This window comes from Eschrichtius robustus, chromosome 1, assembly GCF_028021215.1.
Source record: "Eschrichtius robustus isolate mEscRob2 chromosome 1, mEscRob2.pri, whole genome shotgun sequence".
In the NCBI taxonomy this organism is placed as follows: Eukaryota; Metazoa; Chordata; class Mammalia; order Artiodactyla; family Eschrichtiidae; genus Eschrichtius; species Eschrichtius robustus.
Genome location: NC_090824.1, coordinates 13,465,982 through 13,489,680, shown reverse-complemented (window position 1 = coordinate 13,489,680; position 23,699 = coordinate 13,465,982). Strand labels below are relative to the sequence as shown.

General features: G+C 48.5%; 1 protein-coding gene across 3 annotated transcripts in view; it reads right to left on the bottom strand.

The window, feature by feature from the left end:
• TTC7B (tetratricopeptide repeat domain 7B) overlaps positions 1-23,699 on the bottom strand; it is a 240,407-nt gene that overhangs the window by 195,359 nt on the left and 21,349 nt on the right. For all 3 annotated transcript variants that reach the window (XM_068541558.1, XM_068541569.1, XM_068541578.1), the window contains exons 2-3: positions 21,429-21,583; positions 17,610-17,778 (exon numbers count right to left, since the gene is read on the bottom strand). In XM_068541558.1, the coding sequence (XP_068397659.1) occupies positions 17,610-17,778; positions 21,429-21,583 (324 nt within the window). The remainder of the gene's footprint in view (positions 1-17,609; positions 17,779-21,428; positions 21,584-23,699) is intronic.

The following is a 23,699-nucleotide window of genomic DNA, read 5'->3' as shown; positions in this document are numbered from 1 at the left end:
AAGTATTTGATAAATAACAACTACTATTATCAATAAGCACCTTTCCTGGGGGGAACCGCAATCTTCCTCAATTTTCTGAGGAGTATCTATAAAATACGGAAAAGCGTCGAGAAGACAGTAACAATCATCTATGTCCCCACCCCTCAGAATCAAGCATAGTTAACATTTTAGCACAGACCCTCAACCTTGCTAATACATGATACCATGTAAACTTTGGCCTTGGTTCTAGTTTCTTTCCTAAGAAGAGTGGACTCATCACCCTTAGGGGATCCCTACAGCACCAAGCGTAGCCCTGACTTCAGCAAGGAATGAGGGCGGCCAGTGAACAGATGTGCCTTCCCTTTCTCCATTCCACAAATTCTCACTAAGCACCACGGCTGGGCTTCACAGCGCAGGACACGGTCTTCTCCCTTGAGAAGGCCCACCTCTAGTGGAATGGAGGAGAAAGACATTTCCAAAACAGAGTAAAGAGTACGGTGACTGAGACAGACATGGTATCTCAGAAGAACTAAGAACAAGCACCTCAGTGGACCTTCACGTAAGGCCCCAAACTTTCTTTGGGCTCTGTCTCTGCTTGTTTCCCAAAAAAGAACCAATGAGGAGACTATCAACACAACCAACGTGAAACATGAACATGGGTCAGCAGCAATAAAAGGGCTCTTACTCTCCTTACACTATCTAAATATAAACAGGAGGCTCTGACTAGCAACCTGAGATGAGTGGCTACATGCAACGCAGCATCTAGCTTCCCACCATCCGCAGAACCGTTAAATCTAGATGGGAAGAGGCCTGAGTGCCGCGCCCGAGATAAACAGCTCCAGAAGGCTTACACAGCAGATCCCCAGCAGGCCACGGCCTCACAGCTCCTCGCCTTCTCACACCCGTACTCCCACATTTTCTGGATTTTGCACATGGGCAAAAGCACTCGGCAAGGACCCCCCGGGCCCCACCTCTGCCACCCCATACCCCCCGCTCATGGATAGTTGTCTATCAAACTACTTCTTTGCACTGCCCCTGAAGCGATCTCAAGACTTCAAAAAAAAAATAAAAAGCAGCTTCTAAAGGGAAAAAACTGGATCCCCCTATCTTCTCTCCTCTCCTTACCGTGGAGATAAGGAAATTCAGGCCCAGAGAGGGTACATAATTTTCCCAAGGTCACATAGTGGGTACTGGCAGAGACAACCCTGAGGCCCGCTGCAATGAGCTCACTACCAGGGCAGGTCCACAGGAGCTGGGGCCCAGCCTCCAACAGACTGTAGAATTTTCCTGCCAGGGAGGAAGCATCCTGCGTGTTACTAGTGTGTCGTTCGGCTCCAGGATACCTAGGAGGTCATGGTCATCAGCAAATATCCAATTCATAAAGGTCAGGATTAGGTTCTGTCACTTTAAGACCTGATATTAATCTACCAAGAAGTACTCTAGGAAAATCCTCTTTGGATTCTTCTACAGTCCTTACGACCTGGGACTTTTCTGTCCATGAAAAAAAAAGGAGGTATATTAACTCCTGCTAAACCTCCACTACCAGAATTCATACTTGTAATTCCTTTCTCTTTTCAAGTCATCCATGCACTGACTTTAATGTACTGAACGCAGTCAGCCCCTGTGGGAGTCTCTGTAAATGCCGTGACTACAGGCAGCAGCAGAGGTTCGGCTCCCGGTCTAGGAAGAACGGGCGAGGCCTATCTATCTGTAATTGCCTATCCAAGGCACAGCTTTCGAGAAATGACCCAGGAGTCCCTTAAGAGGCTCACTGATCCAAGGTTAATAAAGACGGCTGGCAAGTTCACACTCCTTCCCGGCTCCCTGACCTCGAGTAGAATCTCAGAATGATCCAAATTTCAGGGCCGAGGCTGCTGGGTCGGCTCTGCGCATGCTCGAACTCCCCGGCGAGGACGCGGCTCCCGCGCCCCCTGGCGGCGGCGGCCGGCACTGCGGGAAGACCTTGATGGGTGCCCGCCGCGTGGAGGAGGGTCCTCCCCACCCCACTTTGGTGTGGCCCACGACGGAGCTTTTGGCACGTGACCCGCTCAGAGGCTTAATGTGGAATTCCGGTTTTTGAACGTGGCCAGGGTACCAAAGAATCCTACTGTTTAAATAAGAAGCCCCAGTGTTATCGACGCTGTTCAGGGAGAAAGATGTTTTTTCCAAGACCTCCTGCAAGGTCCAACCAGCTCTGGGAGCCACTCAACGCAAACCAAGGCACCTCACAGCACACCAGGGTAGACTCAGCCTCTCTCGGTGCGGCGTCCGCAACCTCTGCGCCCGGGAGCGCCTGCACAAATGATACACCGGCCCCAGTCCACAAAGCAAGCATCTGACAGCAAAGGAGAAAATGAACGGGGGTCTGAAACAGAGGGTCCAACCTTTACTCCTCCTCTTAACTGGGGGTGGTACCTGTGTGAGGATTAAGGGCGTTAGGGGGCAAGTGCTTAAAGAGTGTTTGGAAGGTTTTTCTTTTTTAATGCTGTAATTACTATTAATAATTTACTACTATTATTCCAGAACCTGGCCCATAGTAGGAGCTTAACAAACCTGAGTTCCTCTCCCTGTCTTGCGAGGCTGCGGTGTGTCCCTGCAGGGCAGACACAGGTCTCTGCCTCACGGGTAAAGGGACTGGGCAGGGAGGCCCAGCCAGGGCCCAGCACAGCTTCGTGCTCTGCTGCACCAGTCCCAAGGTGACTGGGGGAGAGCGCAGAGCTGGCTCTGACACCCTCCCTCTCCCCAGAACAGTCTGTGCTCTGCTCCCGCCCCCAGAGAGCTCTGAGCTTTCCAAATATGGATGCTTTTTTCATTCCCAAAGCATCAGGAACATTTGGGGGAAGAAAATGAACACCAGACATGGTTTGGAAATGATGGAAGCCAAGTGATGGGTGGTGGCGGAACGAGCACTGTGCTAGGACTCAGAAGTCCTGGCTTTAAGATATTAAATGGGAGCCTGGACTGCTCCCATTTTATAACCTGGCCCGCTTTGTATGGGTCTAGGCCTCAAGGACCTAGAAAGAAGGCCCCAAGTCCAAAGAGTGAAAAATACGGCCACTAGCACACAATGCAGGGGAGAAAACTGCATTAAGGAGGCCCAAAGAGTCCCTGGATTTCAAAGAACTGAGCCATTGAGAGATGGGCTCGTCAGAGCCAAACAGCCTGAAAGACAGTCCACAAATTGGGATGATCCACCTGAAGGTGAGTGTGGGTAGAAGAATTAGAGGCAAGATTGTTTTATATCGGGCCCAAACCGAAATCTGTTTTCATCTAAAATGGAGAGCATTTCAGAATACACTAAAAACCCTGCACTTTTGCTTAAGCAACTTGAGTTACTCGAGTAGAGTTTATCTTCGATAGTGTAGCCCTGGACGCCAGGGGAGAATGTTTAAAGAACCATCCCATCACAAGCACCCCTGTGTGGCAGGCACTGTCCCAGGTGCCAACACCAGGATCCGCAGCCAGCAGCTTAGATGCGGTGCAGCCTCAGAGTCCCCCCCACCCCCCCACCCCGGAGCAGGCACTCACGTATCTGCTGATTTAATGAATTAATCAATCATACAGTCTAGCCCGAGAGAGGCAAGTGACAGGTGTGAAATAATTAAAAACGGAATGCCCAACTGGATGGTACTAACTATAAATAGAGGTAGAATCAGAGGAAGGAGAGGTTGAAGTGGACGATGGAGCTGGAGAGGTCGTCACAGAGGTGTCACCGAGGGTGGACTCCTCACAGGAGAAATGAGAGACTCCCAGCTGGAGGGAGAAGACAAGCGCAGGGAGGAACAGGCCCGCCAGGGGTGAGGCAGGTGGGAGGGCAGCCGGCAGGCGGCCTGGAGCAGAGCGTGGGTGGGACAGAGCAGGATGTGGGCCCAGCCTGGCCAGACCAGGACAGAGCCTCCAGAATGGGGAAGATGCACGCCCGTGCCTAGTCTTTTCATGGTCAGCAGAACGCATCAGGAACCCGAGCTTCAACAACAGGGGAAAAGGTAACAATGGGGGAGCGGGCGTCTGCTCCTGACGACCTCAGTGTGGATTTTTCTCTGGTACATTAAAACCTCAGACTGCTTACTGCCTTCACCACATTTTAACTTCGACCTACTTAAGAATATAAAATCGCCACAAATGTGCAAATGCTCACATGTTCTAGGTCCCGTAACCCCCAGGGGAAAGCTCTCTGTCACCTGTGTCCCTCCTCCCTTTGTGGGCCCAGAGCCCTGGCAGGCGCTCCGCCTACAGGTAGAGCTCCCCTGTTATGTGCTGGGCCTCTTGCCTTCCTCACTCTCTGTGGTCCCCTGAACGAGATGCAGCCACTCCTGGGTTGTAACCAAATCTACACACAGTCAATTCCCGAATCTTGACCAACGAACCAAGAGCCTAGAGACCCTTGTGCTGAGCAGCAGCCCCAGAATTAGAATGGGTCCCTGGACAGCACCCCCTTGTGGTCGCAGAGGTGTCATCATGCTCAACTCCAACGCAGTATCTTCGCCCCACCCTCCTAGGAAAATTGGCTCCTCCCCCTGCAATCCTTACCTGGTTCAACAACAGCATTGCCTGCCCAGTGAGCTAAGCTAAAAATCTCACAGTCATCTTGGTTCCTTCCTCAACCACATCAACACACATACCATCTCCACGGCCTACTGCAATCCAGGCTTTTGCAGTTATCTGTCAGGATCCAGCTAGGACAAAGGAATCACTCTAGTTCTTTCAGATAAAGGAGAGTCAGTGTATGGGACTGTCTACATAAGGGATGAAACAGATGAGAAGCCAAACAGGATGGTATGGCATCCCAGGATTCTGCAAGAGCAGAAAGTCATGAACACCCCGGGGCTGGAAAGGATAGAGGGAGGAGGTGGAGTTACAAGAGCTGAGGAGCTGGGGCTGTTGGCTGGGAGACGGAACCCAGCAGAAGCTCCCTGGTGGGAGCCGAAGCCACAGAGGGAGACTCTGTCTGGCTACAGCTGGAACAACCAGAGAGATGCAGCCGCTGTCAAAGGTGCAGCCTAAGGCCGAGAGAGAAAAAAAAATACCCTGACCCCTCCCTCCTCTTGCTCCCTAATTTCCTGCCAGTGTTTTCTGTTGGCGGAGCCCAGGTACCCGGAAACAGCCTGCAAAAGTCAGGCCCCCTGAAATGCAGAACCCAAAGCCAGCTCACCTCCCCAACCGGTCTCCTTTCCCATAATCTTTAATTCCTTCTAATTTATTCTCCACTCTGTGCCAGAAAGATCCTTCTTGCTCATGAACTTAATTAAGTCATTCCTCCTGTTTAAAACCTGGCAGTGGCTGACAGTTTTCTAGCAGGAAAAAACAGGACTCATCCACCAAGCTGATTTTGTCAATCAGTTGCAAATATAGGAAGTGCTGTTTCCCTTGACTACAAGGACGACATGTACTTGAGTTTACTCTGTAACATGGGGTGAGCTGCTATTCAAGGTATTGTTGTGGAAGAAAATAGAAACCATTCCTCAGTCATCTACCCTGAAAATGGTAACTGGCTAAAGATCATTCCTTTCTGACCACGATTGTTTGCCATGATCTGAGCCTCAGGGCTCCAATGAAAAGATGCCATGTAGAAGCAAGTGGAGAACAAATAATGGCTTTAAAATCTATTAAAACAATAGAGTATCAAGAGATTGAATTAGTAATCCAAAAACTTCCTATGAAGAAGAGCCCAGGCTCAGATGGCTTACTGGTGAATTCTACCAAATGTTTAAAGAAGAATTAACACCAATCCTTCACAAACTCTTCCAAAAAGTAGAAGAGGAGGTAACACTTCACAACTCACTCTATGACACCAGTATTATTCTTGATACCAAAACCAGACAAAGACATCCCAAGAAAACTGCACCATTATGAATACAGATGTAAAAATCCTCAACAAAATATTAGTGTAGCAAATCCAGCAACACATAAAAAGGATTATATACCATGACCAAGTGGGATTTGTTCCAGGAATGCAAAGTTGGCTTAACATATGAAAATCAGTCAATATAATACATCCTAATAGAAGAATAGGCACAAAGATTACACAGTTATTTCAACAGAAAAAGCATTTGACAAAATCTGACACCCTTTTAGGATCAAAAACACTCAACACACTAGAAATACTTCTTCACCCTGATAGAGGCCATTTATGAAAAACCCACAGCTAACATAGTACTTAGTGGTGAAAGACTGAAAGCTTTGCCCCTAAGACAAAGATCTCTGCCCTGGTCACTTCTATTCAACATTGTACTGGAGGTTCTGGCTAATGCAGTTTGGCAACAAAAAGAAATGAAAGGCATTCAGATTGGAAAGGAAGAAGTAAAACTATCCTATTTACAGATGACATGATATATATAGAAAACCCTAAAGAATCCATAAAAAATTATTAGAGCTTATAAATGAACACAGCAAGGTTATAGGATAAAAGATCAATATACAAAAGTCAGTTGCGTTTTCTATACACGAGCAATGAACATTCTGAAAATTAAATTAAGAAAACAATTCCACTTATGATAGCATCCAAAAGAATAAAACTTAGCAATAAATTTAACAAAAGGAATGTAAGACTTGTACACCAAAAACTAGAAAACATTTCTGAAAGAAATTAAAGAAGACATCCCATGTTCGTGGATTGGAAGACTTAATATTGTTAAGATGGCAATACTCCCCAAATTGATCTACAGATTCAACATAATCCTTATCAAATTCCCAGCAGGCTTTTTTTTTTTTTTGGTACTAATTGACTATTTGATCCTAAAATTTATATGGAAATGTAAGGGACCCAGAAAAGCCAAAACAATCTTGGAAAGCAGAACAAAGTTGGAGGACTCACACTTCCCAATCTTAAAACTTACTACAAAGCTACAGTAATAAAGACAGGGTAGTACTGGCATAAGGGTAGACATACAGACCAATGTAATAGAATTGAGAGTCCAGAAATAAACCTTTACATTTATATTCAATTAAATTCAACAAAGACATCAAAACAATTCAATGGGGAAAAAACAGTCTTTCAACAAATGGTGCTAGAAAACCAGATAGCCACAGACAAAAGAAAGAAGTTGGACCTCTACCTCACACTACATAAAAAAATTAACTCAAAGTAGATCATAGACCTAAACGTAAGAGTTAAAACTATAAAACTCTTTTTAAATGTTAAAAAAAGATCTGTGACCATGATGAGGCAACAGTTTCTTAGATACAACACCAAAAGCACAAAAGAGAAAAAAATAGATAAACTAAAACTAATCCAAATTTAAAACTTTTACATTTCAAAGGACACCATCAAGAAAGTAAAAAGGCAACCCATAGAATGGGAGAATATATTTTAAAACCAAATAGCTGTAAAGGGACTTGTACCTAGAATATAAAATGCACAATTATAACTCAATAATAAAAAGACAAACTACCCGATTTTAAAATGGGCACAAGATCTGCTTAGACATTTTTCCAAAAAAGATACACAAATGGCCAATAAGCACATGAAAAATGGTTCAACGTCATTAGTCATTAGGGAAACAAGTTAAAAACCACAGTGAGATACCATTTCACACACACACTAGGATGACTGTGATCAAAAGAACAGAAAAGCGTTGACAAGGATGTGGAGAAACTGGAATCTTTCAGAATAATACAGCCGCTTTGTTAAACAGTCTGCAGTTCCCTGAAAAGTTAAACACAGAGTTATCACGTGACCCAGTAATTTCACTCCTAAGTATGTACCCAAGAGAAACGAACACATACATCCACCCCAAATCTGGTACACAAATGTTCAAGGCAGCATTACTGATAATAGCCAGAAAGTAGGAACAACCTCACGTCCATCAACTGATGCGTGGATTAAGAAAATGTGCAAAATGTGGTACCTTCATACAATGGAATATTATTCAACCATAAAAAGGAATGATACATGCTGCAACATGTGAGAACCCTGGAAACATGCCAAGTGAAAGAAGCCAGACACGAAACATCACATGTTGCAACATTCCATTTATCTCAAATGTCTAGAATAGGCAAATCTCTAGAGAAAAAGTAGATTAGTGACTGGCTAGAGCTGGGGGGGTGGGCATTAATCAAATAACAGGAAGTGAGTGTTAATGAGTACTGATTTCTTTCTGGGGTGACGAAAGTGTCCTAAAATTGACTGTGGTGATGGTTGCACAACTCTGAACCACTGAATTGTACCCTTAAAAGGCTGTATTTAATGGGATGTAAATTATATCTCAATAAAGTTGTTTTTTTAAAAAGCTATAGAGCATATTTGTAATATGAAAAACTGAAACAACGCAGATGTTCCACAGGCAATTCGTTCAAACATATCCATAAGGCACACCACTGTGCAGCCCAGGTTGGCTCGAACCCTGGTCCCAAAAATACAACTGTAAAATTTGTTAACTAACTCAAGCGGCAGTAGGGTGGCTGGTTTTATTTTTTGCTTTATATTTTTCTTTACTTTCCAAATAGCCTATACTCAACATACAAGTGAAGAATAAATGTTTAGAGGCTTCCCTGGTGGCGCAGTGGTTAAGAATCCGCCTGCCAATGCAGGGGACACGGGTCCGGGAAGATCCCACATGCGGCGGAGCAACTAAGCCCGTGCGCCACAGCTACTGAGCCTGTGCTCTAGAGCCTGCGAGCCAGAACTACTGAGACCGCGTGCCACAACTACTGAAGCCCGCGCGCCTAGAGCGTGTGCTCTGCAACAGGAGAAGCCACCGCAGTGAGAAGCCCGCGCACCGCAACGAAGAGTAGCCCTCGCTCGCTGCAACTAGAGAAAGCCCATGCGCAGCAACAAAGACCCAACACAGCCAAAAATAAAACAAATTTTTAAAAAAATAAATTAAAAAAAAATTTTTTTTAATAAAAAAATGTTCACTTTTAGATCAAAGGTCAGAATGAGAGGCGGCTGGTCCCACATAGCGCAGATAGGAAAGCACACAGGCACAGCCGTTCTGCAGCACAGTCTGGAAATACTTCTTTTCTGACCCAGAAACTCCACCTCTGGAAACCTCTCCTAGGGAAATCATTAAGAACAAGCACAAAGACCAGGCTGAGAGGGCATTCATCACAGCCTTATATGTAACAGAGAAAAGCTGAAAACAACATACATGGCCCAAAATAGAGGCTTTTTAGTTAAATATATTATAGCTTATCCATGCAATGAAATGCTGTACAGCTGCTAAAATGCTGCAGAAATGTATCTGTTGTTGCAGAAAGTGACAGCAGGTCACAAAGCAGTATATGTGATATAATCTCATTTTATTAAAACAAAAGCCACACGCATGATAAGTAGAGAGAAGATCTAGAAGGAAACACGCTAAGATGTTAACAGAGGTTGGCTTTGGGTAGACAGGGTGATGGATATTTTTATGTTCTTTTGACTGGTCTGTATTTCTTATTTTTATATAATGCACATGTATCTTGTCTGTATTAAGAAGAATAATAAAGGGAAATTATGGGGGAAGAGGCAAGAGGGCAACCCAGGACAGCTAGAAGCACCACCAGCTGCCCAAGCAAAGGAGCATGATAGGCGGGGCCATGGGGAGGGTTGAGACCATCACAGCAACCGCTGCTCCCAATCTCAGGATACCTGAGGTCAAGACTACACAAACTCCCTTTTGCTGACCTCAGATTTATATATGTAAAAGCATTTTCCCATTTTGCCTTCTTCATTCTTCTCAGTATTCTTGTATCATTATCTCCATTGTGTAGATAAGAAAAGCGAGACTTAGATTAACTTACTTAAGAATCACAGGATAGCATCAAGGGTTAGCAGGTTATCTGACACCAGAATTCCATCAATGACATCCCTACTCCAACTGAAAGGCAGCTCAAGAAAGCAGAAATAGTATGGATTCTGGAGTCCACAGGCCTTGATTTGAATCCCACCTCACCTCTGAAATTCAGGCTTTCAACCCCTCCGCAGGGAATGATAATCCTTACGGCACAGGATTGTTCTCGGGGCAAAGTGCAATCATGCAGGTAAATCTGAAAGCATCATGCCTGGCTCCTGGGAGGGCTCCACAAATGCTAATCCAACAGGAACCCCAACCTCTCAGGGCAGCCGAACCCTGAGGCGGCTGTGTCTGTTCGAAAGATCTCCAGATATGCGAATACTGCTGGACTTCGTGCAGCTTCCACTGCCTGGCCCTGGCCCTATCCCCGAGGCCAGAACAGTCAAGTCCTTCTTCCCCTAAGAGCCCTCCACGCAGGCGAGGTCGGCTCCTCCATCCTTGGAGACTGCCTGATGTGGTCTGTCCCAAGGCCGTCTCCAATCCACAGTGACTCTGTCACAGAGCAGCCACCTGGCTCCTCCTCAATTGTCCCTTTTCCTTTTCCCCTGCAGGGATCGCCTCCAAGGAGAGAAGGCATAAAGAACCCCAGCCTCTTTGACAAGAAGGCTCCTACTCAGAGGAGCCACTGCTGTGTCATCTGTCATGGACATCTGCCCTCCCTCTCATTCCCCTGAAGGGCCCACCCTCTTCGTCACAGCCTTCATGCAGGTCCTGGGCCAGTTACAGGGCATGTCGCTGGCCACCGTAACGACACTGAGGATGGGAACGTGACCCAGGCAGGGTCAACAAGACCCAGTGAGAATCTGGCTGAGGTTCCTAAGACTTACGCCTAAGAGACTCGGAGTCTGGAGCTTGAGATGGGAAGCAACACAGGGTAAGATGTGCTGGGAAAAGGAGAGAAAGCGTCCATGCCTTTGAGCCCTGAATCCAGCTGCCCCCGAAGGCAGATTGAGTTGGGTTTTCTTTCACCTACAACTGAAAGGCCCTAACCCACAGATCTCAGTAGAACTTCAAAATGAGTCTTCGGCGTGGGTTTACCCTCTGCACGCGCTCAAGGCAGGGGCTCTGGCCTTGGGGGATGGAGCCTGAGTCGCTGACTTGGATCGACACTTCTGTCTCCATCCTCTCGGTGAGCACAGCATACCCGTTCACTACATCTGCTGAGCAGCTGGGTCGGGCTGGGCAGGGCAGGCGACATGGACACCCTGCCACAGGTCCAGCCCCTCCCCTCTCCCACCATGTCCCAGCAGCTGTCGTGTCTCTCTCCCGGCACTCTCTCCCACCGAGCACACAAGCGACCTGAGAGCCTCTCTGCCACCCAGTGTCTCCATGAGCTGGCTCAAGAGGCAAGCCCTGGTCACCATGCCTGCGCCTGAAGCTGTCAGCTGAGCATAGGCGCCAACTGTCCGGAAGACGTCAACCCACGGCCCGGAGAGGGCAGGGGCCCTAGTGTGCGAGGGGACCAGCACTGCCTTCCCCCCAGATGCCTCTGGCACTGGTGGAGCATGGCCAGCCTGGACCCAACCCACCACACGCAGGCTCCCCTGGGAGCAGCAAACGAACATCCCTGAGGATGGAGCCCCCATCAGGGCCCCCAGGCGAGAGCCCCCCAACAAACATGTCTCCACTTTCCCAGGGGAATCTAGGCTGCTCCTAACAGACAATAGTCCAGGAAGAAAAATGAGGCAGAAAGGTAAACCACCTTCTAGGAAACTCATTCCTCAAGTCACCTCGTCGGGAGTCTGGCCTCACCTTGACCCAGAGGGCTGTTACAATTAGCCCCCAAGGAGAAAGAGCAGACACACCCTTCTCCTCCCGTCTCCTACATTTCATGGGTGGGGGGCGGGGAACCCTGGTTAAAGATATTTGTTTCCTCTGTGGTCGCAACATGTGACAGCCTTCTTGGGAGCACGACAGTACTCAAGTCATAACTACCCACCGCCTGAAGAATTTCCAACTCAATTTGTTTCAGGCCTTTTTCGATACCACCCAGCGGCCCAGGACTGAGCAAAGTGTGGTGGAGAAACCCGTGAGCAACACCTAATAAAAGCCCCGCAACAATGAACCGTGTCCCTTGTGCTGATTTGCCTGAATTTTGCTCTGGTAGGAGGCCCATGGAAGACAGTGAGCAATTCCCAGGGGCGTCTTCCCGAAACGTTTTGTCAGTGAATGTTTTAAGTCTCTGTCCTCTGGCCTAACGACTGATTACTGCAAGCTGAGGTCCGTGGGTGTGAGAAGACACCGGTTTTCAAGCTGGGGAGGGCAAGGCTGAGATCCACACCTTTTTGGAGATGGGTTCTGTGTTTGAAGACCAGTGCTTACAAGCTTAAGGGAACAGGCAGCACTTCTGAAAGCCCCTGAGAGCTCCCTCGCCCCTCGGCGCTGCCCACGGAGAGGCGGGCACCTTAGTTCCTTCTTGACACCACGCCCCAAGACCCGATGCTCAGAGCACACAGTGGGCAGACCGAAGAGGGCTCTGGAGCCAGTCTCACACGAGGAAGGAAGTAACACATCCAAGGGGAGGCCATTATATGATTCCGTTACCACATTCCCACTGCTGTTCTCATCACACCCGCCCTTCCGCGAAGCGAGAGGCCCACAAGGTCTGCAGACTCTAGGGAAGGGGAGGCCTCTGGCCAGGGAGTGAAGTCCAGTCAGCAGAGACGAGCCCTCCTCCCTGAAGCCCAGCAGAGCTGGTTTCTCCTCCTCCGCTATCTCCTCTCTTATCAGCCAATGTATTTAGCATGTTCCTTATGAAGACAACTATCTGGGAATTGTGTGAATTGTTCTTGCCTCTTAAAGGAACGCTACTTGAATCAACTGATCCATCCCAACGTGAATGGCCTTTTGTGATAAAACCATGAATGCGGGTCCAACTCTAAAGACCTCTAACCTTCCGGGCCAGCCCGGGGCAAGACTGGTGAAGTGCAGGATGAACTTTGTCTCTGGACCCACCCTCAAGCAGTCCCGTTAGGGTACCTACTCCACCTGCCCCTGACCACTGGGTACTCCCCATCCTCCAGCACCAACAGCCTTTCCTCCCTAAGCCTCCAATCTCTGCTTGCTCTCCCACAGCCTGAGCCAAGCCCTCTGTCACACAAAGCAGATACACTAGGGCAACTCTCCCCTCTCCCCATAGCTGGCTGTTACCTGGGGCTTCTGAAGAGGTCTATCCATTTGGGTTCAAGCTCCAGGGACACATAAGAATAAAAATAGCTAATCTTTGTTGATCTGCCAGGCACTGTGCTAAGTGCTTTACATGTGTTCACTCCTTCCCTACAACAATGCTATAAAGTAGATACTATTATTATCTCTATTTTATAGATGAAAAAATGGAGCCCCAGTGAGGTGAAAGTAATTTGCACAAGATCCTATAGCTAGTAAGTGACAAAGCTAGAGATCAAACCTGGAAGTCTGGCTCCAAAACCCCAAGCTCTGAGCCAGTGTGTCAGAGGAGCAATTTCAAACCCAGGAACAAAGGAGGAATAAAGAAAGTGGAGGAGGCCCCACAAAGCTCCCAACACTATACCGCCTTCTCCACCTGGGCAGACGTCATGCAGCTTGACAGGAACGTTTCCTACCAAGAAACACCTCCACGTCCGGGCCCTGCCTCCAGTTCATTCTGTGTCATTGGGCAAGTCCCTTACCTTCTCTGGCATAGTCTCCCCCGCTGGAAAATAAGACGTTTGTATGAGTGATGGTTGTGAAGGCCCTGTTTATATTTTGGAGTCAGTCCTTCTCTGCTTTGGTACCATGCAATCTGGAAAGGAAGTTTAACACCATGCTGCTGTTTCCAGGTTCGTAATTTCCCTCCTCGTGGGCACCAATCCCAAGCCTCAGGTCCTACGCATTCCCTTTCATTCACCTGAGCACAGGCTACTTTCTTCTCCCTGCATCCTCCAACAGGTCCCATCTGGGTCCGAGACCAAGCTCTGATGGGCATGTCTAATGAGAGGCTTACATGTCCCCCCAGTCTCCTCTTTTTCCCAAGTGCCTGGTGGCTATGGCCCTATAGTAACTTCTCACCAGTGGACTGTCAGCACAGCTGATGTGTGTTACTTCCGCTCACCCCAGACATCTCTCTCCTCTCCCCTTTCCACGAGCTGCGGCATGCCAACCACCCAGCTTCAGTCATCCATCACACAGATGAGGACTGCGCCCTGGCAGACGGGGGAGCGACAGCAACCTCGCAGAACACAGCTGCCCACCCACCGTGACCAGGTGGGCCATCGCAGGACTGCCACAGGCCTTCCCTCAAATTGGAACCAATGCATTTGTGGTCCCTCTGTTACAACAGGGTACATGCCAAGGCTATTTATAAAGGCCATCTCTAGGAAGGCAAGCCACTTACAGCTCCCACTGTCCTAGCTGCAGAAAGTTAGCCGATGTCCAGCAGATCGAAGTCCCAAAATAGACAGTGACCATGTGTTCACTGTTCCCAAGCCTCCCCATTTGGGAAAAGAACATCTGTGGCCATTCGGTGTCCTGGAGATTTCACGTGATATCTCAATCTGTACCCAGAGCAAAGATTTCTACTCACTTGATTAACCCAGTTCTACCAGAAGCTAAAGAGTTTCTCCATGTCTTCTATTCTCATTCTCTGTTTCTCTACTTAGTTTTAAGAGATAGGAGGAAGGCGCTGGGGGAATGCGGGGGGGTGGGGGGGGGGCGGGGGGGAGTTGAGATCCATTTAGAGGCTCTCTGATAATGGAAATGAACTGAAATGTATAACCTTTGGGGAAGGGATCCATGCCAGCCTCTGTCATGGTGTGATGTCAACATGCTCTTACAGGTATACCCCATAACCGGCAGCGAGTAAGTCTGAATTATCGAAATATGCTCAGTATGTTACCTCTGGGCAAAGAAAATGCACCTGACCATGACAGCTAGAAGCAAAGGCACCCAGAATCACCTGAATTACACGACGGGCACCTTGGTAGAAATCTGAGCAAGGGAACTTCTATAAATTTCAATCAATAATTGAGCACCAATTAGGCACCAGACACCGTGCTAGTTTCTGAGGATGGCAAACAAGCAAAACAGTTCCTCCTTGAGTGGAACTCACAGACTGGCTGGAGTGTCTGATCGCAGTACAACTGGTCCTAATATGACGTTTGAGTAGTTCTAACCTACTGGGCTGTGATACTATCAAATGCGATGGCCTCTGAATGGGTGAGCCCCGGAGGGTGTCAGAGAAGACAGGACATGTGAGCTTAAGGGCCAGAACTTACAGCAAGGGACCTGGGCAAGGAGTTAAGGGAGAGGAACGTGAGAGGTGGGGCTGAGAGGAGGGGTGTGGATACAAATCTAGGGTGTTCTCTAGTGAACTGAATGTTTTCTACCTGCGGAAACCTTACCTGCCCTGAGCGCATTCTCATCCACGTGCCAACAGAGCAGAGTAATTAAGAACGTGGGCTTTGGAGCTGAACACTCTTCAGACTGAGTCTCCCTCCTGCCACTCAGTAGGAGAGCATGGGCTCTGGAACCAGCCACTGAGGCTGAGTCCTGGCTCTACCACTTCCCAGCTGTAGGGCCCCGGGCAGCATATCTAACATCCCTGTGCCTCGGTTTTCTCATCTGTAAAATAGAGAAAATAATAGTGTCTACCTCATAGGGTGATGGTGAAGGTTGGCTGAGATACCCAAATGAGGGCCACAGTGCCTGGCACACAGTAGGCACCATATCATTCCTAGTAACCTCACCCAGTCTCATTTCCTTTGTCTGTAAATTAGGGGTTTGGAGGATTAAAGAGACAATAAAACCCTAACGTGGTGTTGGCCCATAGGAGGTTCTCATAACTGAATGATGTCGGCTTCTGATTCCCAACAAGCCGAGGCTATATTACCTGGCCAGGGGAATCTGCTCCCGGCCATGGCTGCAAGAGCAGACGTGGGAGTTCATGGACATTGACTCTGGCTGAGACACTGGGTCGAGTCAGACCTCAGGGGACCATGGAAAAGTTGAGATGACCTGTGAAAGTGTGCAGGTCAACTCCCCGGCCGACAGCAGCATACAGGTGGCACAGGGGAGGGGCGTGGGCTGGTGCATGCCCATCCAAGGTGCACCCGGGCTTTGCTCCAGCCCAGTCTTACTCTGGTGAAGTGAGGGGACAGCTCTTCCCTTCTCCCATGAGCCGGCCAGCATATCCCAAGAGCCAAATGCCTCAGCCCCATGGCTGGGGCCCACTGCTCATCACACACCACCCAGGGCCAGACTCGGGGACCAAGCCTCCCGTCCCCCTTGCCCACTTTGCACGGCAGCCGTGAGACTAAGCTGGTGGTGCCACCTGCAGACAGTCTGCCCCACCAGGCCGTCTCAGAGCCCAAATCAAGACCTGAGCTCTTGGTGCTAATCAGGTCTTAGAGCCATGCTCCTCCCCAAAAGGACAAACCAACTCCTGGCTACAAGCCAGGAGGCCCCAGGTCAATCAGGTGACTGGAAACTGCCAGATGAAGCCTTGCTCTTGCTGCACAATATTGTTCCTGGCCCCAAATCTCTCTCTCACACACACACTCACACACACACACACAGCTCCCATAAGCCTAAGGCATGTGAGGTGCTGGGTGAACACCAGCGAGAAAAGAGGGCAGCTGTGAGGCACAGACCTCAGACAGATGCACGCCCAGGCCCAGGCCCTCAGAAGCCCTGATGTGCCCACTAAACCGCCAGAGTGGCCTGTCAGAGTGACAGCATCCTTTCCCAGCCCACAGGGACACTGGGAAGATTAATTAGAGGAACCTAAAAGTGCTTGAGCAAGGTTCCCCAGGGAACTGGGTGAACATGTCACCCCTGTCACAAGGCTCTTTAAGTGTGCCTTGGCTGGGTCTTTGTTCAACATTGCATAGGATAACCAAGGCAGACAGCCGGCTGCATACAAGTGGCCAGCTCAGTGCTGTTCTAGAGGGTCAACCCACCCAGGGCCCGGGCCTCTGTGTGGCCACAGTCAGCCACATTGCATGGTTTGGATGGTAGGTGGCAGGAAGGAGAGGAGCTGCTTTCAGAGGGTCTCCTTCTTACTGAGGCCTTTATAAATCTACTTCAAAGCGTCCCTCCTCCTCCAGGAAGCCTTCCTGGCCCTGCTGGACTACAGTGACCTCTCCTGCCTCTGAAAAGCTGTTACCGGGCCTGGCTTTTTCCATTTGCTGTTTTGTTTGGGGCTGACATTTAAAAATATCATTTAGTAAGTGCTGTACATACATTATGTGGCTTAATCCTCATAACTCTATGAAGTGGATGTGATTACACTCATTTCATAGATGAGGAAGTAGAAACTTGGAAAGGTCAAATAATGTGTGTGTCCTGGCTTTCTGTCATTTTTTTTCCCCGTGAGACTGCACTCCCTCACATTAGATTACAAACTCCTCTGTGGCAACCAGGGCAACATTTCCCCCTTCTATCCCCTGAGCCCCTAGGCCCCCAGGTAAACACTGCATGGCTGGCTGTTTCAGTGACCACTGAGCCTTAATTATCCCAGAGGTGGCACTGATGAATAAAAATGAGAGCAGCCGCATGGCCAACTGGCCATATGTAAGGATCCCTGTATATACACTGTGCGGCATCTTAATTACCAAGAACGGTCCCTGCTTAAGCTGCACATTAATCATCAGGAAACTTTACTGCAAGTTGTTCCTTCGGGGATAACTGAGGAGCCGCAGCTCTAAGGAAACGCCGTGTCGCTGGGCTTAAAATGATCCAGTGCCTGTGGTGGGGCAACCCCAGGGGCCTCGCTGGGAGCTGCCGGGGTTAAGCCCAGCCAAGGGCACAGGGGTCAAAGCGCAGGATCCGGGGAGGCCCTGCAGCTCCACACAGCGCGACCCGGGGCACGGCCCCCAGGAGAGCAGGCGTGGGCCTCACCTTTGGTGGCGTAGGCGTCCGCGGCCATCCGCAACCTGTAAGGGGGGACGCCCGTCAGCGGCCAGTCTTCCAGGCCCACCCGGGCATAAATGTTGAGAGCGGCTTCATAGTCTCCTTCAACATAATCCAACTTGGCCATGATCAGATTGGACTCTTGCAGGAATTCTGACTAGAAGGAAAAGGAGAGAGAAAAACATTTTCCTACAATACGCTGTGTGATGCTCCCACGGGGCCCCGCGGCTCTCCACACCAAGACGGGCGTGGGAGCCTTCCTGGCGGTACTGCTCACGGGGCCCCAGAGCGGAAACAGCCCATGTGGCCAGCAGCTGATGAGGGCGGAGGCAAACAGTGGTCTCGCCGTCCCCTGGAATATTACTCAGCCATCATCAGGAACGAGGCACTGACCCCTGGGACCACATGGGTGAAGCTCAAGAACATGACGCCGAGTGAAAAAGCCGGTCACACAGGCGACATATATTGGCCAGAACGGTCGAGCCTGCTGAGGCAGAAAGCAGACTAGTGTTGCCTAGGGCTGGGACGATGGGGGCATGGGAGATGACGGCTAATACTTACAGGTTTACTTCTGGGGTGATGAAAATGTTCTAAAATTGACGTAATGGTTGCACAGCTCCTGAATTGTACACTTTAAATGGATGAATTACATGGCATGTGAATTATACTTCAATAAATCTGCTGTAAAGCAGGCTCCCCTCAGGCCTCAGGCTTGGGTCAAGAATGGAAGGCGTGCGTTATGAACAAAACACACGAGCACCTGTCTCAGAAGAGGAGGCTCCACGGACATCCTGGTGGGTCCTGCCCACAGCACTGGGGGTATACCACAGACTGGAACCCAAATAACCCAAGGAGAGAGGCTTTCTAAATTGGTGCAAAAATCAGGACTTGCTTTCTTTCCAGGGACACACTTTTCTCACTGAGCTGTTCCAGCTTGCTATGGTTACTGACCCAGGTCCCTTCCCAGAGGCTGCAAGTTCTAACTCTGATGGGCTCGTCTTCCTCTCCATCGGGAGAGGCTGGCTTCCCCAGTCCACACCCACCAACCTCATCCTCAGCCCATCCTTGAGCCCCACTCATCACTGGGGAAATAAGAGGCGACCCAGCCATCTATATAAGGAAACAGATTTATCACCCTCTCCTAGGCATTCTCGTTGGAACCCCAGCTACACAAGGCCGGATTTTTCAGCTTACAGAAGCACACCATGAAGCTGCACTATCCTGTAATCTATGGCTGAGACGGGGTGGGCGATACACAGGTAACCAGCCAGAGCATGGCAAAGCCGCTGTTTCAGCCAAGGTGGTCGGCTTCCAGGCAGTCCCTGAAAGGGAGCAGGGGCAGCACCGCAGAGGACATAGAACAGGCAAGAGAATGAAGGGAGCAAAAGGGTTTTAAGAGTGGCCCGAGGGAGTGGCACCAATGCAAGACGTCAGAATTATATTTGGAAACAGAGAAAGAAATCAAAGCAGACTGAAGAAAAGAGAAAAAGAGCTGTGAAAAAAAAGCATCCACCACAGGGGTTCTCCACCAGGGAAGGGGACAGGGCAGCCTTGGGTACACAGAAAAGGCTTCCTAGGAGATTCCTGTGTCCTCCCTCTTTCCCCAGAACTGAGACCCATAGGCTGAAAAGCAAACTGAAGGGGGAGGGGGAGGGAGTTCGTGTTTGCTGGGCACAGAGCTTCAGTTTGGGATGATGAAAAGGTTCTGGGGGTAGATGGTGGTGAGCTGAATATGAACGCACTTAAAACCACTGAACCTAAAAGATGGTTAAAATGGCAAATTGTATGATATTTATATTTTACCACAAGAAAAAAGTTTTAAAAATTAAACCGGAAAAAATTTTTAATTAAAAAAAAAAGGTAACTTGAAGGGCCAGATGGAAAATACGCAGGAGCTTGAAAAAATTCCAAGAGTAGAGGCGCAGTATGGATGCACGGTATGGAGAGCCTTGCTGGGCAAGTCCAATCTATGGCCTCGTGCAGAGGAGGAAACAGCTTGGCCAAGGCCCCCTGGGCCGAGGGGGAGAGGGGAGCAGCTCCAGCCCGGTGCCATGTTACCTTGCCTGTGACAAGCGCAACTTTCTTTGAGTTGAATCAGAAGCCAGGCCTCCTGACTCCTCGCCCAGGCTCTTTTTGCCACCACACGGCTACCTGGCTCTGGTCTCTCCAGCCTCAGTTCACTTGTGTTTTGTGGGCACCTGTGTCTCCACAGGGCTTTCCCTAGCTCCCAGCTAGGAGACACCCGAACTTAAGGTCAAGAGGAGAGGAAATTTCACATCAGCCAGTGTGAGTGGGTCAACCCGCCCAAGCAAGAGCAATACGACTTTGGAACACTCTTTATAAGGCAGAGGGAGCTAAAAAATGGCAACAGGAGAAAAATTCTCTAGGTAGAACCAATAAAATAGCAAAAACCGACATGTATCTAGCGCTATTCAGTTGTGAAAGAACTTCTACACCTGAAACTCAAAATGACCTTAAGCTAAGTACACTTACAGATAAGAAATGTGAAGCTCAGAGAGGTTAAGTAACTTCCCAAGATCACACAGCTTATAAATCCACAACTGGAAAGCAAACTCAGAATTTTAAGTTGAAATTCAATGTTCTTACTACCGCACTGGGTTGTGGAGGATGCGGAGCAAAAACTATGAGCATGTGGTAAAATTAAAGGTTAATTTTTCTGGATGAAGGTAGGGGGATTCGAAGTGGGATAGAAACTAGCCAGGTGCCAGGCCTGGAGCAGTGATCTTCAACCTCTCCCCCCAACACAGAGTCTCACCCTTATACCTCCTGGAAGGACACTTGAGTCTGACCAGCTGTCACCATGAGGTCCCCCCACCCTTTCCCACTGATTAGGACCCACCAATGTCACCAGAACCATCTTCGTTAAGAACAACTGACATGGAGACAACTGTCCCTAACTCTGAAGAAAAGTGAAAGAAGAAAGGAAGGAAGAAAGGAAGAAGTTAGAGCTTTAAAAGTTCACTGAAGACTGCCCTTCCCCAATAGAGAATACATCCGAGATTTTAAAGGGACCCTAAAGAAGCTGACAGGAATGGTGGGCTGCAGTCAGCTATCTGAACAAGGCTGACTTCAGGAAACCAGTAAGAGCTACACTTCAGGCAGGTAAGTGTCCAGAAACCGGTTAAGTGCGGGAACAGGGTGGGGAAGGGGGCAGGGGGGAGGGAAGGCAAGATGAAAGAGATTCAACGAAGCAAGCAAGGAAAGATGTGAGAGGGAGAGGGAAAGCTGAATATAGAGACCAGGAAACAGGGTAGATGAAGAGAAGGGCAGCGCTTAGGGTTTCCTGTGCCATGAGGATTAGGGTCATTGCTCAGGCAGAGGGAAGTTCCTGCCCTGGTTCCCTCCCACACCAAGGTACCAGGCCTGCCGGCGCCAATATGCACCCCCCTCCGGGCCAGAGCGGCCTGGGACATTCACAAGCTGCATATTTTAGGCAGGATATCGTGCGGTAAGTGACACTCTTGATTAACTTCTCTCTTTTCAGTGGGACAAAGTGTCAGATTGAGTCCTGGGCCACAGATAACAGCTTTATTCCAAGCACCTGGGGAAGATTAGTGCCATTTCTCAGGATAATGTGTCATTAGAGACTCTCATCAGAGAGAACCTATTGGTCTGGAAACCCCACATCAATTGCACAGGGAGTTGGCCTGCTCCTCAGAAGACAAGCCACAGATGTGCTCCGCCTGTCTCCCAGTTCGTCCCTGGGCATCCTTCCCGAGCACACGCTGCCCAGAGGAGGTAGAGCCAGCATATCCCTCTAAGCCCTCATCCCGAGGCGCACGGTACCTTGAGGTTCCCTCGGTCCAGGGCAGCGGTCAGATGCTTGCGGACCTCAGTCAGCTGGGGCCTGGGGCCTCGGGGACTGGCCCCCTGCCGCAGGGGGTGTTCCTTCAGGAACTGCTCCAGCTTTGATTCCCCGAGGAGGAGTTCTGCCATGTCATCTACAAAGAACACAGTGAGAAGCTAAATGGGGGTGAGGAATGGTCTGTGGGCTGGGAACTCCCCAAGGACCTCAGGACCATCTGACAGTGAATTCTCTTAATTAAGAATGTTCCAGAGTATGAATGCAAAAGGGTGGTAGCTCAAGCATTCATTCCTCTGTCCCGTATTTATTGAACTAGAAAGATGGATACTCGTTAATGTGGACAGAGCTCAAGTTCAGTAGAAAACACAAAGTTGTCTTACGATTTATTCAGCATGATCGCTACAAAACACACAGAACCCAATACTCTATTTTTCAGAGACAATGCAGTGAAATCTTCTAGCTCTTTTGTGGTCTACCGCTTCATACGTGGACATGAGCTGGTAGAAAGTCTTGTGTACTCAGATTCTTAAAACAAGTTTGTGTCAAAATGACCTGAATGCATGCAGTCTGTTTCTGCCTAAAAGTCAAAGCTCTACAGACATGGTATCTGGGAATGTTTGTATGAAGGTTCTTCTCCTAAGAGTGCATTACTTATACTTGTAACTTTGTTAATGTCTGTGTTGGCTCGTTAATTAGAATAAAAACCTCACTCCAAGAGCAGCTCTTTGGAATCCACACATCCAGATTGTTCTGAGTAAACCCAGAACAATTCATACATCAGCCTGAACACAGTATTTTTTCTGTGAAGGGACAGAACATAATTGTATGAAAATATAAAAGCAATTTTTAAAGGTCTGGAAGGATATACCTCAAACCCATGGCAGTAGTTACCACTGGGGTACAGGAAGGAGAACCTCAACGGGGGTTAGTGGCCAATTAGGCTTTAGCTTTATCTGTAATGTCCTGGCCCTAGAAAGGAGAACAGGTTTGCCCATTATTTGTGTAATCTAAAATTAACTAAAAAAAAATATCACAGAGGACCCACTGAGATTTTGGGAAGTAAGTCTATCGCAGGCCGAGAGCTGTAACAAGAGCCTTTCCAAGTGCTCTCTGGTCAGTGACCCAAAGCTGCTGAATCTATAGTTCTCAGCAGTGCCTCTGTCTGTGCACTGTGGAGCCGAAAATAATCTTTTAGAGATGAGACCGAGGGTCCTGGGAGGAACCAAGCAACACAAAAACAGAGCTGAGTTAGGCTACTGAACACAAAAATTCTTCAGCTGTCCAAGAAGAGAAAGCAATTGCCTACAAGATGCGGAGGACGTCAGGCTTGCCCCGTGGCCGCATCAACACCGAGGGCCGCAAGGCCATGTCGGCACAGAGCCCGGGGATACGGAGCAAAGCCCACGTGGACAGGCCAGCCCAAACAGCAGCTTCCTCCCAGAAGCATGAGTCCTTCCTGAGAATGAAATCCAGCTAATAAAGAAATCCAGGGCTCAGGGATGAAGGACATGTAGGCAGAGGCCTGCAGGCCTACGAGAATTACAAAACAGAACATGACTGTTATAAATTAATATGATGCAAAAACAATAATAAGTCAAAAACTAGGAGGAACTTCAGGGGGCCATGCCTTCATCTTTCAAAACACTGTAATATATGTTTAAACAAAAAAAACAAACATGACTCCAATCTTCTTAAAGCTTTATTGGTGACTTCCCTGGTGGTCCAGCGGCTAAGGCTCCACGATCCCAACGCAGGGGGCCCAGGTTCGATCCCTAGTCACTAGGGAACTAGATCCCGTATGCTGCAACTAAGAGCCCACGTGCCGCAAGTAAAAGATCCCACATGTCGCAACTAAGACCCGGTGCGGCCAAATAAATAAATATTTTTTTTTAAAAAGTTTTATTGGACTCTTTAGGAAATGACTGTCACATGGTGAAGCATTTATTCGGAGCTCAACAATTCCTTCGGATTCAGTTTCTTCTTTCCATGAATACTAACACCTTATTTTCTAAATGGTGCACTGCCATCCAATAGAAATATATGCAAGCCATATGTTACTTTAAAATTTGTAGTAGCTATATGAAAAAAGAAAAAAGAAACAGGTGATGTTAATTTTACTAATATATTTTGTTTAACTCAATATATCCAAAATATTATCAGTTTAACCAGTAATCAGTATTTTTTAAGTTATTGAGATATTTTACATTCTTTTTCATATTAATTTTTCTAAATCCATTGTGTACTTTACACTT